The 15,143-nt window shown below is 48.8% G+C and overlaps 1 protein-coding gene across 2 annotated transcripts; it reads right to left on the bottom strand.

The window, feature by feature from the left end:
• Nucleotides 1–12,548: 12,548 nt before the first annotated feature.
• Nucleotides 12,549–13,435, bottom strand: LOC6630873 (uncharacterized). Of its 2 annotated transcripts, XM_032439472.2 has the most exons (3): nt 13,292–13,435; nt 13,006–13,217; nt 12,802–12,941 (listed from the first exon to the last, which is right to left on the bottom strand). In XM_032439472.2, exons 1-3 carry the CDS (start codon nt 13,389–13,391, stop codon nt 12,873–12,875), a joined length of 381 nt encoding a protein of 126 aa, XP_032295363.1. In that variant the 5' UTR covers nt 13,392–13,435; the 3' UTR covers nt 12,802–12,872. The 2 variants fall into 2 exon arrangements, with proteins under 2 accessions (XP_002054321.1, XP_032295363.1); XM_002054285.3 differs by having other exon boundaries at nt 12,549–13,217.
• Between the last annotated feature and the right edge of the window lie 1,708 nt (nt 13,436–15,143).

The raw sequence follows: 15,143 nt of genomic DNA, 5'->3' as shown, positions 1-15,143 counted from the left end.
ATGTCGTTTTGGAACGTCATATCTCCCCGCGGAGCTATTTCCATCCGAGCGGAGGAAGTTATGTCGTTTTGGAACGTCATATCTCCCCGCGGAGCTATTACCCATCATATTGCGCGGAGTTATGTCGTTTTGGAACGTCATATCTCCCCGCGGAGCTATTTCCATTTAAGCGGAGGGAGTTTGTCGTTTTGGAACGTCATATCTCCCCGCGGAGCTATTTCCATCCGACCGGAGGGAGTTATGTCGTTTTGGAACGTCATATCTCTCCGCGGAGCTGTTACCCGTCATACCGCACGGGGTTATGTCGTTTTAGAACGTCATATCTCCCCGCGGAGCTATTTCCATCCGAGCGGAGGGAGTTATGTCGTTTTGGAACGTCATATCTCCCCGCGGAGCTATTATCCGTCATATTGCGCGGAGTTATGTCGTTTTGGAACGTCATATCTCCCCGCGGAGCTATTTCCATTTAAGCGGAGGGAGTTTGTCGTTTTGGAACGTTATATTTCCCCGCGAAGCTATTACCCATCATACCGCGCGGAGTTATGTCGTTTTGGAACGTCATATCTCCCCGCGGAGCTATTTCCATCCGAGCGGAGGAAGTTATGTCGTTTTGGAACGTCATATCTCCCCGCGGAGCTATTACCCATCATATTGCGCGGAGTTATGTCGTTTTGGAACGTCATATCTCCCCGCGGAGCTATTTCCATTTAAGCGGAGGGAGTTTGTCGTTTTGGAACGTCATATCTCCCCGCGGAGCTATTTCCATCCGACCGGAGGGAGTTATGTCGTTTTGGAACGTCATATCTCTCCGCGGAGCTGTTACCCGTCATACCGCACGGGGTTATGTCGTTTTAGAACGTCATATCTCCCCGCGGAGCTATTTCCATCCGAGCGGAGGGAGTTATGTCGTTTTGGAACGTCATATCTCCCCGTGGAGCTATTTCCATCCGAGCGGAGGGAGTTATGTCGTTTTGGAACGTCATATCTCCCCGCGGAGCTGTTACCCATCATACCGCGCGGGGTTATGTCGTTTTGGAACGTCATATCTCCCCGCGGAGCTATTATCCGTCATATTGCGCGGAATTCTGTCGTTTTGGAACGTCATATCTCCCCGTGGAGCTACTTCCATCCGAGCGGAGGGAGTTTTTCGTTTTGGAACGTCATATCTCCCCGCGGAGCTATTTCCATCCGACCAGAGGGAGTTATGTCGTTTTGGAACGTTATATCTCCCCGCGAAGCTATTACCCAACATACCGCGCGGAGTTATGTCGTTTCGGAACGTCATATCTCCCCGCGGAGCTATTTCCATCCGAGCGGAGGGAGTTATATCGGTTTGGAACGTGATATCTCCCCGTGGAGCTATTATCCATTATATCGCGCGGAGTTATGTCGTTTTGGAACGTCATATCTCCCCGCGGAGCTATTTCCATCCAAACGGAGGGAGTTATGTCGTTTTGGAACGTCATATCTCCCCGCGGAGCTATTATCCATCATACCGCGCGGAGTTATGTCGTTTTGGAACGTCATATCTCCCCGCGGAGCTATTTCCATCCGACCGGAGTGAGTTATGTCGTTTTGGAACGTTATATCTCCCCGCGAAGCTATTACCCGTCATACCGCGCGGGGTTATGTCGTTTTGGAACGTCATATCTCCCCGCGGAGCTCTTCCATCCGAGCGGAGGGAGTTATGTCGTTTTGGAACGTCATATCTCACCGCGGAGCTATTACCCATCATACCGCGTATAGTTATGTCGTTTTGGAATGTCATGTCTCCCCGCGGAGCTATTATCCATCATACCGCGCGGAGCTATGTCGTTTTGGAGCGTCATATCTCCCCGCGGAGCTATTACTCATCATACCGCGCGGAGTTATGTCGTTTTGGAACGTCATATCTCCCCGCGGAGCTATTATCCATCATACCGCGCGGAGCTATGTCGTTTCGGAACGTCATATCTCCCCGCGGAGCTATTTCCATCCGAGTGGAGGGAGTTATATCGGTTTGGAACGTGATATCTCCCCGCGGAGCTATTTCCATCCGAGCGGAGGGAGTTATGTCGTTTTGGAACGTCATATCTCCCCGCGGAGCTATTATCCATCATACCGCGCGGAGTTATGTCGTTTTGGAACGTCATATCTCCCCGCGGAGCTAGTACCCATCATACCGCGTGGAGTTATGTCGTTTTGGAACGTCATATCTCCCCGCGGAGTTATTACCGATCATACCGCGCGGAGTTATGTCGTTTTGGAACGTCATATCTCCCCGCGGAGCTATTTCCATCCGAGCGGAGAGAGTTATATCGGTTTGGAACGTGATATCTCCCCGTGGAGCTATTATCCATTATATCGCGCGGAGTTATGTCGTTTTGGAACGTCATATCTCACCGCGGAGCTATTTCCATCCGAGCGGAGAGAGTTATGTCGTTTTGGAACGTCATATCTCCCCGCGGAGCTATTACCCATCATACCGCGCGGAGCTATGTCGTTTTGGAACGTCATATCTCCCCGCGGAGCTATTATCCCTCATACCGCGCGGAGCTATGTCGTTTTGGAACGTCATATCTCCCCGCGGAGCTATTATCCATCATACCGCGCGGAGTTATGTCGTTTTGGAACGTCATATCTCCCCGCGGAGCTATTATCCATCCGAGCGGAGGGAGTTATGTCGTTTTGGAACGTCATATCTCCCTGCGGAGCTATTACCCATCATACCGCGTAAAGTTATGTCGTTTTGGAACGTCATATCTCCCCGCGGAGCTATTATCCATTATACCGCGCGGAGCTATGTCGTTTTGGAGCGTCATATCTCCCCGCGGAGCTATTTCCATCCGAGCGGAGGGAGTTATGTCTTTTTGGGACGTCATATCTCCCCGCGGAGCTATTACCCATCATACCGCGCGGAGCTATGTCGTTTTGGAACGACATATCTCCCCGCGGAGCTATTATCCATCATACCGCGCGGAGCTATGCCGTTTTGGAACGTCATATCTCCCCGCGGAGCTATTATCCATCATACCGCGCGGAGTTATGTCGTTTTGGAACGTCATATCTCCCCGCGGAGCTGTTACCCATCATACCGCGCGGGGTTATGTCGTTTTGGAACGTCATATCTCCCCGCGGAGCTATTACCCATCATACCGCGCGGAGTTATGTCGTTTTGGAAAGTCATATCTCCCCGTGGAGCTATTTCCATCCGAGCGGAGGGAGTTTGTCGTTTTGGAACGTCATATCTCCCCGCGGAGCTATTTCCATCCGACCGGAGGGAGTAATGTCGTTTTGAAACGTTATATCTCCCCGCGAAGCTATTACCCATCATACCGCGCGGAGTTATGTCGTTTTGGAACGTCATATCTCCCCGCGGAGCTATTTCCATCCGAGCGGAGGAAGTTATGTCGTTTTGGAACGTCATATCTCCCCGCGGAGCTATTTCCATCCGAGCGGAGGGAGTTATGTCGTTTTGGAACGTCATATCTCCCCGCGGAGCTATTTCCATCCGAGCGGAGGGAGTTTGTCGTTTTGGAACATCATATCTCCCCGCGGAGCTATTTCCATCCGAGCGGAGGGGGTTATATCGGTTGGAACGTGATATCTCCCCGCGGAGCTATTACCCATCATATTGCGCGGAGTTATGTCGTTTCGGAACGTCATATCTCCCCGCGGAGCTATTTCCATCCGAGCGGAGGGAGTTATATCGGTTTGGAACGTGATATCTCCCCGCGGAGCTATTATCCATTATATCTCGCGGAGTTATGTCGTTTTGGAACGTCATATCTCCCCGCGGAGCTATTTTTATCCGAGCGGAGGGAGTTATGTCGTTTTGGAACGTCATATCTCCCCGCGGAGCTATTACCCATCATACCGCGCGGAGCTATGTCGTTTTGGAACGTCATATCTCCCCGCGGAGCTATTATCCATCATACCGCGTGGAGTTATGTCGTTTTGGAACGTCATATCTCCCCGCGGAGCTATTACCCATCATACCGCGCGGAGTTATGTCGTTTTGGAACGTCATATCTCCCCGCGGAGCTATTTCCATCCGAGCGGAGGGAGTTATGTCCTTTTGGAACGTCATATCTCCCCGCGGAGCTATTATCCATCATACCGCGCGGAGTTATGTCGTTTTGGAACGTCATATCTCCGCGCGGAGCTATTACCCATCATACCGCGCGGAGCTATGTCGTTTTGGAACGTCATATCTCCCCGCGGAGCTATTATCCATCATACCGCGCGGAGCTATGACGTTTTGGAACGTCATATCTCCCCGCGGTGCTATTACCCATCATGCCGCGCGGAGCTATGTCGTTTTGGAACGTCATATCTCCCCGCGGAGCTATTTCCATCCGAGCGGAGGGAGTTATGTCGTTTTGGAACGTCATATCTCCCCGCGTAGCTATTACCCATCATACCGCGCGGAGTTATGTCTTTTTGGAACGTCATATCTTCCCGCGGAGCTATTTCCATCCGAGCGGAGGGAGTTATGTCGTTTTGGAACGTCATATCTCCCCGCGGAGCTATTACCCATCATACCGCGTAGAGTTATGTCGTTTTGGAACGTCATATCTCCCTCCCCGCCGAGCTATTATCCATCATACCGCTCGGAGCTATGTCGTTTTGGAACGTCATATCTCCCCGCGGAGCTATTATCCATCCGAGCGGAGGGAGTTATGTCGTTTTGGAAAGTCATATCTCCCCGCGGTGCTATTACCCATCATACCGCGCGGAGCTATGTCGTTTTGGAACGTCATATCTCCCCGCGGAGCTATTTCCATCCGAGCGGAGGGAGTTATGTCGTTTTGGAACGTCATATCTCCCCGCGAAGCTATTACCCATCATACTGCGCGGAGTTATGTCGTTTTGGAACGTCATTTCTTCCCGCGGAGCTATTTCCATCCGAGCGGAGGGAGTTATGTCGTTTTGGAACGTCATATCTCCCCGCGGAGCTATTAACCATCATACCGCGCGGAGTTATGTCGTTTTGGAACGTCATATCTCCCCGCGGTGCTATTACCCATCATACCGCGCGGAGCTATGTCGTTTTGGAACGTCATATCTCCCCGCGGAGATATTTCCATCCGAGCGGAGGGAGTTATGTCGTTTTGGAACGTCATATCTCCCCGCGAAGCTATTACCCATCATACCGAGCGGAGTTATGTCGTTTTGGAACGTCATATCTTCCCGCGGAGCTATTTCCATCCGAGCGGAGGGAGTTATGTCGTTTTGGAACGTCATATCTCCCTCCCCGCGGAGCTATTATCCATCATACCGCGCGGAGCTATGTCGTTTTGGAACGTCATATCTCCCCGCGGAGCTATTATCCATCCGAGCGGAGGGAGTTATGTCGTTTTGGAAAGTCATATCTCCCCGCGGTGCTATTACCCATCATACCGCGCGGAGCTATGTCGTTTTGGAACGTCATATCTCCCCGCGGAGCTATTTCCATCCGAGCGGAGGGAGTTATGTCGTTTTGGAACGTCATATCTCCCCGCGAAGCTATTACCCATCATACCGCGCGGAGTTATGTCGTTTTGGAACGTCATATCTTCCCGCGGAGCTATTTCCATCCGAGCGGAGGGAGTTATGTCGTTTTGGAACGTCATATCTCCCCGCGGAGCTATTAACCATCATACCGCGCGGAGTTATGTCGTTTTGGAACGTCATATCTCCCCGCGGTGCTATTACCCATCATACCGCGCGGAGCTATGTCGTTTTGGAACGTCATATCTCCCCGCGGAGCTATTTCCATCCGAGCAGAGGGAGTTTGTCGTTTTGGAACGTCATATCTCCCCGCGGAGCTATTTCAATCCGACCGGAGGGAGTTATGTCGTTTTGGAACGTCATATCTCCCCGCGGACCTATTAACCATCATACCGCGCGGAGTTATGTCGTTTTGGAACGTCATATCTCCCCGCGGTGCTATTACCCATCATACCGCGCGGAGCTATGTCGTTTTGGAACGTCATATCTCCCCGCGGAGCTATTTCCATCCGAGCGGAGGGAGTTATGTCGTTTTGGAACGTCATATCTCCCCGCGAAGCTATTACCCATCATACCGCGCGGAGTTATGTCGTTTTGGAACGTCATATCTTCCCGCGGAGCTATTTCCATCCAAGCGGAGGGAGTTATGTCGTTTTGGAACGTCATATCTCCCCGCGGAGCTATTACCCACCATGCCGCGTAGAGTTATGTCGTTTTGGAACGTCATATCTCCCCGCGGAGCTATTACCCACCATACCTCGTAGAGTTATGTCGTTTTGGAACGTCATATCTCCCCGTGGAGCTATTTCCATCCGAGCGGAGGGAGTTTGTAGTTTTGGAACGTCACATCTCCCCGCGGAGCTATTTCCATCCGAGCGGAGGGAGTTTGTCGTTTTGGAACGTCATATCTCCCCGCGGAGCTATTTCAATCCGACCGGAGGGAGTTATGTCGTTTTGGAACGTCATATCTCCCCGCGGACCTATTAACCATCATACCGCGCGGAGCTATGTCGTTTTGGAACGTCATATCTCCCCGCGGAGCTATTATCCATCCTACCGCGCGGAGCTATGCCGTTTTGGAACGTCATATCTCCCCGCGGAGCTATTATCCATCATACCGCGCGGAGTTATGTCGTTTTGGAACGTCATATCTCCCCGCGGAGCTAGTACCCATCATACCGCGTGGAGCTATGTCGTTTTGGAACCTCATATCTCCCCGCGGAACTATTATCCATCATACCGCGTGGAGTTATGTCGTTTTGGAACGTCATATCTCCCCGCGGAGCTATTACCCATCATACTACGCGGAGCTATGTCGTTTTGGAACGTCATATCTTCCCGCGGAGCTATTATCCATCATACCGCGTGGAGTTATGTCGTTTTGGAACGTCATATCTCCCCGCGGGGCTATTATTCATCATACCGCGCGGAGTTATGTCGTTTTGGAACGTCATATCTCCCTCCCCGCGGAGCTATTATCCATCATACCGCGCGGAGCTATGTCGTTTTGGAACGTCATATCTTCCCGCGGAGCTATTATCCATCCGAGCGGAGGGAGTTATGTCGTTTTTGAACGTCATATCTCCCCGCGGAGCTATTACCCATCATACCGCGCGGAGTTATGTCGTTTTGGAACGTCATATCTCCCCGCGGAGCTATTATCCGTCATATTGTGCGGAGCTATGTCGTTTTGGAACGTCATATCTCCCCGTGGAGCTATTTCCATCCGAGCGGAGGGAGTTTGTCGTTTTGGAACGTCATATCTCCCCGCGGTGCTATTTCCATCCGACCGGAGGGAGTTATGTCGTTTTGGAACGTCATATCTCCCCGCGGAGCTATTTCCATCCGAGGGGAGGGAGCTATTTTGTTTTGGAACGTCATATCTCCCCGCGGAGCTATTACCCATCATACCGCGTAGAGTTATGTCGTTTTGGAACGTCATATCTCCCCGCGGAGCTATTATCCATCATACCGCGCGGAGCTATGTCGTTTTGGAGCGTCATATCTCCCCGCGGAGCTATTTCCATCCGAGCGGAGGGAGTTATGTCGTTTTGGAACGTCATATCTCCCCGCGGAGCTATTACCCATCATACCGCGCGGAGCTATGTCGTTTTGGAACGTCATATCTCCCCGCGGAGCTATTATCCATCATACCGCGCGGAGCTATGCCGTTTTGGAACGTCATATCTCCCCGCGGAGCTATTATCCATCATACCGCGCGGAGTTATGTCGTTTTGGAACGTCATATCTCCCCGCGGAGCTAGTACCCATCATACCGCGTGGAGTTATGTCGTTTTGGAACGTCATATCTCCCCGCGGAACTATTATCCATCATACCGCGTGGAGTTATGTCGTTTTGGAACGTCATATCTCCCCGCGGAGCTATTACCCATCATACTACGCGGAGCTATGTCGTTTTGGAACGTCATATCTTCCCGCGGAGCTATTATCCATCATACCGCGTGGAGTTATGTCGTTTTGGAACGTCATATCTCCCCGCGGAGCTATTATTCATCATACTGCGCGGAGTTATGTCGTTTTGGAACTTCATATCTCCCTCCCCGCGGAGCTATTATCCATCATACCGCGCGGAGCTATGTCGTTTTGGAACGTCATATCTTCCCGCGGAGCTATTATCCATCCGAGCGGAGGGAGTTATGTCGTTTTGGAACGTCATATCTCCCCGCGGAGCTATTACCCATCATACCGCGCGGAGTTATGTCGTTTTGGAACGTCATATCTCCCCGCGGAGCTATTTCCATCCAAACGGAGGGAGTTATGTCGTTTTGGAACGTCATATCTCCCCGCGGAGCTATTATCCATCATACCGCGCGGAGCTATGTCGTTTTGGAACGTCATATCTTCCCGCGGAGCTATTATCCATCCGAGCGGAGGGAGTTATGTCGTTTTGGAACGTCATATCTCCCCGCGGAGCTATTACCCATCATACCGCGCGGAGTTATGTCGTTTTGGAACGTCATATCTCCCCGTGGAGCTATTTCCATCCGAGCGGAGGGAGTTTGTCGTTTTGGAACGTCATATCTCCCCGCGGAGCTATTACCCATCATACCGCGCGTAGTTTTGTCGTTTTGGAACGTCATATCTCCCCGCGGAGCTATTTCCATCCGAGCGGAGGGAGTTATTTTGTTTTGGAACGTCATATCTCCCCGCGGAGCTATTACCCATCATACCGCGTAGAGTTATGTCGTTTTGGAACGTCATATCTCCCCGCGGAGCTATTTCCATCCGAGCGGAGGGAGTTATGTCGTTTTGGAACGTCATATCTCCCCGCGGAGCTATTACCCATCATACCGCGCGGAGCTATGTCGTTTTGGAACGTCATTTCTCCCCGCGCAGCTATTATCCATCATACCGCGCGGAGCTATGCCGTTTTCGAACGTCATATCTCCCCGCGGAGCTATTATCCATCATACCGCGCGGAGTTATGTCGTTTTGGAACGTCATATCTCCCCGCGGAGCTAGTACCCATCATACAGCGTGGAGTTATGTCGTTTTGGAACGTCATAGCTCCCCGCGGAGCTATTATCCATCATACCGCGCGGAGGTATGTCGTTTTGGAACGTCATATCTCCCCGCGGAGCTATTACCCATCATACCGCGCGGAGCTATGTCGTTTTGGAACGTCATATCTTCCCGCGGAGCTATTATCCATCATACCGCGTGGAGTTATGTCGTTTTGGAACGTCATATCTCCCCGCGGAGCTATTATTCATCATACCGCGCGGAGTTATGTCGTTTTGGAACGTCATATCTCCCCGCGGAGCTAGTACCCATCATACCGCGTGGAGTTATGTCGTTTTGGAACGTCATATCTCCCCGCGGTGCTATTATCCATCATACCGCGCGGAGTTATGTCGTTTTGGAACGTCATATCTCCCCGCGGAGCTATTACCCATCATACCGCGCGGAGCTATGTCGTTTTGGAACGTCATATCTCCCCGCGGAGCTATTTCCATCCGACCGGAGGGAGTTTTGTCGTTTTGGAACGTCATATCTCCCCGCGGAGCTAGTACCCATCATACCGCGTGGAGTTATGTCGTTTTGGAACGTCATATCTCCCCGCGGAGCTATTATCCATCATACCGCGCGGAGTTAAGTCGTTTTGGAACGTCATATCTACCCGCGGAGCTATTACCCATCATACCGCGCGGAGCTATGTCGTTTTGGAACGTCATATCTTCCCGCGGAGCTATTATCCATCATACCGCGCGGAGCTATGTCGTTTTGGAACGTCATATCTCCCCGCGGAGCTATTTCCATCCGACCGGAGGGAGTTATGTCGTTTTGGAACGTCATATCTCCCCGAGGAGCTATTATCCATCATACCGCGCGGAGCTATGTCGTTTTGGAACGTCATATCTCCCCGCGGAGCTAGTACCCATCATACCGCGTGGAGTTATGTCGTTTTGGAACGTCATATCTCCCCGCGGAGCTATTATCCATCATACCGCGCGGAGTTATGTCGTTTTGGAACGTCATATCTCCCCGCGGAGCTATTATCCATCATACCGCGCGGAGTTATGTCGTTTTGGAACGTCATATCTCCCCGCGGAGCTATTACCCATCATACCGCGCGGAGCTATGTCGTTTTCGAACGTCATATCTTCCCGCGGAGCTATTATCCATTATACCGCGTGGAGTTATGTCGTTTTGGAACGTCATATCTCCCCGCGGAGCTATTATCCATCATACCGCGCGGAGTTATGTCGTTTTGGAACGTCATATCTCCCCGCGGAGCTATTACCCATCATACCGCGTAGAGTTATGTCGTTTTGGAACGTCATATCTCCCCGAGGAGCTATTATCCATCATACCGCGCGGAGCTATGTCGTTTTGGAACGTCATATCTCCCCGCGGAGCTAGTACCCATCATACCGCGTGGAGTTATGTCGTTTTGGAACGTCATATCTCCCCGCGGAGCTATTATCCATCATACCGCGCGGAGTTATGTCGTTTTGGAACGTCATATCTCCCCGCGGAGCTATTATCCATCATACCGCGCGGAGTTATGTCGTTTTGGAACGTCATATCTCCCCGCGGAGCTATTATCCATCATACCGCGCGGAGTTATGTCGTTTTGGAACGTCATATCTCCCCGCGGAGCTATTACCCATCATACCGCGCGGAGCTATGTCGTTTTGGAACGTCATATCTCCCCGCGGAGCTATTTCCATCCGAGCGGAGGGAGTTATGTCGTTTTGGAACGTCATATCTCCCCGCGAAGCTATTATCCATCATACCGCGCGGAGTTATGTCGTTTTGGAACGTCTTATCTCCCCGCGGAGCTATTTCCATTTGAGCGGAGGGAGTTATGTCGTTTTGGAACGTCATATCTCCCCGCGGAACTATTACCCATCATACCGCGCGGAGCTATGTCGTTTTGGAACGTCATATCTCCCCGCGGAGCTATTATCCATCATACCGCGCGGAGCTATGCCGTTTTGGAACGTCATATCTCCCCGCGGAGCTATTATCCATCATACCGCGCGGAGTTATGTCGTTTTGGAACGTCATATCTCCCCGCGGAGCTAGTACCCATCATACCGCGTGGAGTTATGTCGTTTTGGAACGTCATATCTCCCCGCGGAGCTATTATCCATCATACCGCGCGGAGTTATGTCGTTTTGGAACGTCATATCTCCCCGCGGAGCTATTACCCATCATACCGCGCGGAGCTATGTCGTTTTGGAACGTCATATCTTCCCGCGGAGCTGTTATCCATCATACCGCGAGGAGTTACGTCGTTTTGGAACGTCATATCTCCCCGCGGAGCTAGTACCCATCATACCGCGCGGAGTTATGTCGTTTTGGAACGTCATATCTCCCCGCGGAGCTATTATCCGTCATATTGCGCGGAGTTATGTCGTTTTGGAACGTCATATCTCCCCGTGGAGCTATTTCCATCCGAGCGGAGGGAGTTTGTCGTTTTGGAACGTCATATCTCCCCGCGGAGCTATTTCCATCCGAGCGGAGGGAGTTATGTCGTTTTGGAACGTCATATCTCCCCGCGAAGCTATTACCCATCATACCGCGCGGAGTTATGTCGTTTTGGAACGTCATATCTTCCTGCGGAGCTTTTATCCATCATACCGCGTGGAGTTATGTCGTTTTGGAACGTCATATCTCCCCGCGGAGCTATTATCCATCATACCGCGTGGAGTTATGTCGTTTTGGAACGTCATATCTCCCCGCGGAGCTATTATCCATCATACCGCGCGGAGTTATGTCGTTTTGGAATGTCATATCTCCCCACGGAGCTATTATCCATCATACCGCGCGGAGCTATGTCCATGGCCAGAATGAGGACGGACGGCGAGACAATTATAGATGCGTATACCAGAAGTATATATGAATTTATTATTAACCCTTTAACCCAGCCTAGGCATACTCATAATATGCTACCGAATTGTTAATGTTTCAATGACTTACATATAAAATTTTAATCAATTTGCTGCGTGTAATTTACAAAAGAAGATATCTTGAAACCAGTTTTTCTCAAAATAGCATTAACTAAGACGCTTCTTCTGAATAATGTTTTAAATAACTTCTTAAATAAGAATTAACATTTCCATGCTCGGCATTAAATTAACACAAAGTTCAGTTAAAACCCCCAGATAAAAATATGCTTAGTGATTGTGGAATTGAGTTCGAGTGGTTAAGCCGGTTTCTAACCTTGAAGCCAAAAACATATTTTATATAATCCAGTAACGCGTGGATGCTCTAGAATATTCACTTTCATGGAAATATATGTATCAACTACATATTTCCTCAATCATCCCGTCTGGCTCTTAAGATTTATTCACATTTCATACTTTTGATCGTTCTTTAATTTCAATTTCATGACTTTGAACAAAAAATCAATCAGCAAGTGTGAGTGAGTTTTCAAAGCGAAGATTCAACGTCTGCTTCTTCATTTTTTTTATGTCTGTTTCGTCTTCTCACTAAAACTGGTTTTTATGCTAATTGGTAGCACAGAACCACCCATTGTCAATAGGAGCAATGCGCGGACTAGTATCCAATCACTTCCGCACCAAGCAAAAATCAGACTGTTCTCAAAGATTTTAAGATGTATTCTAATTATCGCCAATGAAACGATTAGAGTTGAGTATCAGTTAATAGATAAACATTCGATAGCTGCGCTTAACTTATATACTACAAATACCTACACAGCTGCGAGTGAGTACACTCGAGTATATACTAAGATATTTAGTATCGAGAGACGGGCAAGTAATAGGCGCTCACGGTGCTAGAGCTGGTACTGGGTGTGGGGGTCTGGTACTCGTATCCATGGGTGGTGGATGAGGGTGTCTGATAGGTGTATCCGGGGGTACTTCCCGTTGTAGACTCCACTGTGCCCTCGGTGGTGCTCTGCGTGGGTATCAGTGACGTTGACGTTGTAATTGGCTTGACGGGATGTACTGTAGGCTTCGGCGTCGCAATGTCGCCGTCTGTTGTTGTTGTGTACACAGATTGAGTGCTGGAGCTAACTTCCGGAATAAAATCTGTGTTTACCTCTGTGGTTTGCTGGGTCACTGCCTTCTCCGTTGTTGATGTGGAGCCCGATGTAAATGTGATCTGCTTCTGGATGCCAAATCCGCCAAAGGATGATTTGGCTTGCAGAAAACTATTAAGTAGTTGAATCTTCGTCGATATAAGATTAGAGATCAACTGAGTGTTGACGGGTGCCACCGTTGCAGTGGATGTGACAGTGCCACTGGAGTAACCTATGATGGAATGGTTAAATATATTTCTATTAGCTGCTCCTGCACTCTGCTGTTCCTGGTCTGCATAAATTTACCATTAATTGGCGCAAAAACCTTTACGAAGAACGGCTTTGCTTCCGCCACGGTGACCGCACTACAAATAAGCAGCGCCCAAATCGGAATTGTTCTCAGCATGTTGATGATGACAGCGTCCACGTTATTACTAACCGACCGCCGCGTGTAGCCGCTCACTTTTATACCCAGGGGCAGTCGGACTGTTTTTTTTTTGTTTAGTTATTATTTTGTTTAGTTTTTTGTTAGTTTATGATCAATGTGTGATTTGCTTTAGACACTTTGTGTCTGGCGCGCTCAAGTGGCTGACAAATATGATGCGAATTCTGATCTGTCCCTGAATGGCGGCTCTGTTCAGTGGGTAGCATCAAGTAGTCATCTCTCGGACAATCTGAAACGATTTCATACTTATATTATAACGATAACTAAGAGCATGCAAATGTCGCTTAATAGAATCTTTGCACATTCGATTTCTTGATTTTTATATCATATTTGGCCTTCCTGTTTGCATCCACTAGTGACAAGCAAGCGTTCTTATAATTGGGTTAGTTGTGCTGACTCAGCACAAAAAGAAATCTAAATATTTCAAAGGAAATATGTTACATATATATTGCTAGCCTTTTAAAATAGCTTGAAATTAAAGCTGTAGTAAGTTGATTTATTAAAGCTACAAAAATTATCTGTCATTGAATTATAGTGCAATGAAATTTCCGTAAGGCAAAAAATAACTGGAATACTATTAGAGAATTCACATTTTTCGAGCCTTAAAGTCACCCATATATTTTCTTAAGACATATTTTTGGCTTATCTTTTGGGCTAAAGGATTGATACAATTTGGATCAGCACACAAAGCCCCACCCCACACTATACATATTCGTAAACTTACTTATGAGTTTTGACGCTGGGAATTCGTACATAAATTGTAGTTTTCTACTTTATGCCAGCCGAATGTTTGCGTTTGTGCTCATCCCGATGAGCTATCCATAAATCGTTACATCATAATCTCTTGCCCATTCTCACTGGCTCGCTACCGCTATGCTTCTCTCTCAATTTGGCTGTGGTAGCACTCGTAAAATATTTAAAGTATTGCCAAACAGTTTTACCAACTACCATTCACGAACGTGTTGGGGTCTGTCTATATGCATGCATATATGATATGAGCACTATGTATATATTTATTGGGCAGCACTTGCTGAGCTACACAGGAATTATATGTTTGCATTCATTTATGCAAACAAACATGGACATACAGAGTGTATAGCAGTAAATTTTTATAGGCAACACTTTGGATCGTAAAGAAAAGCGATTGCCACAGCATTTGCCGCTGAGGCAGCAAGATGGGGCATTTAATAATTTAACCACGACTATTTAGTTTCCATTTCCGCAAAATGCTTTCGTGTTAACGCCTTGAATGCAATAAATTAGCCTGTGTGGTCAATGTTAACCGCTGTACGCCCGCAACAAGGCCGGGATCAAGTCAGGTCAAAGTGTTACGTGCCGCATGATATATCCCCACATGCTTGTATACATACGTATATACAAATATATGGTATGCACGAGCGTAGGCATTTGTGCTACAGCAAAAACCAAATCCCTTAATGTTAACCCATAAATATTTCATTTTATTACTCAGCCTCAAACAAGGGTTACGCTCGCTTGAGCTTGAGCGACGCGGCATCAAAAAATGTTTGGCATAAATTATCAGACTTTCATGGTAGGAACTGGGCCGGGACGATGCCAACATTAGGCATAAAGCTAAGAATTTGTGGGTAAGCGAGGATCCATTCGTTAAAATCATTGCAAAATACGAGCATATATAGGTTTGTGCACTCACACATCATTGGCAGTCGCTTGACTCTGATTTCATTCAATTTA

This window comes from Drosophila virilis, chromosome 2, assembly GCF_030788295.1.
Source record: "Drosophila virilis strain 15010-1051.87 chromosome 2, Dvir_AGI_RSII-ME, whole genome shotgun sequence".
Lineage (NCBI taxonomy): Eukaryota > Metazoa > Arthropoda > Insecta > Diptera > Drosophilidae > Drosophila > Drosophila virilis.
The sequence above is the reverse complement of the archived record's forward strand: the minus strand, read 5'-3'. Positions and strand labels throughout refer to the sequence as shown.

Excerpts from the sequence above, each read along its gene's own strand:
- LOC6630873 (XM_002054285.3), bottom strand. The coding sequence starts at position 13,391 with ATGCTGAGAACAATTCCGATTTGGGCGCTGCTTATTTGTAGTGCGGTC. Across the intron at positions 13,218-13,291 it reads GGTTTTTGCGCCAATTAATG|GTTACTCCAGTGGCACTGTC; the intron begins GTAAATTTATGC and ends ATTCCATCATAG.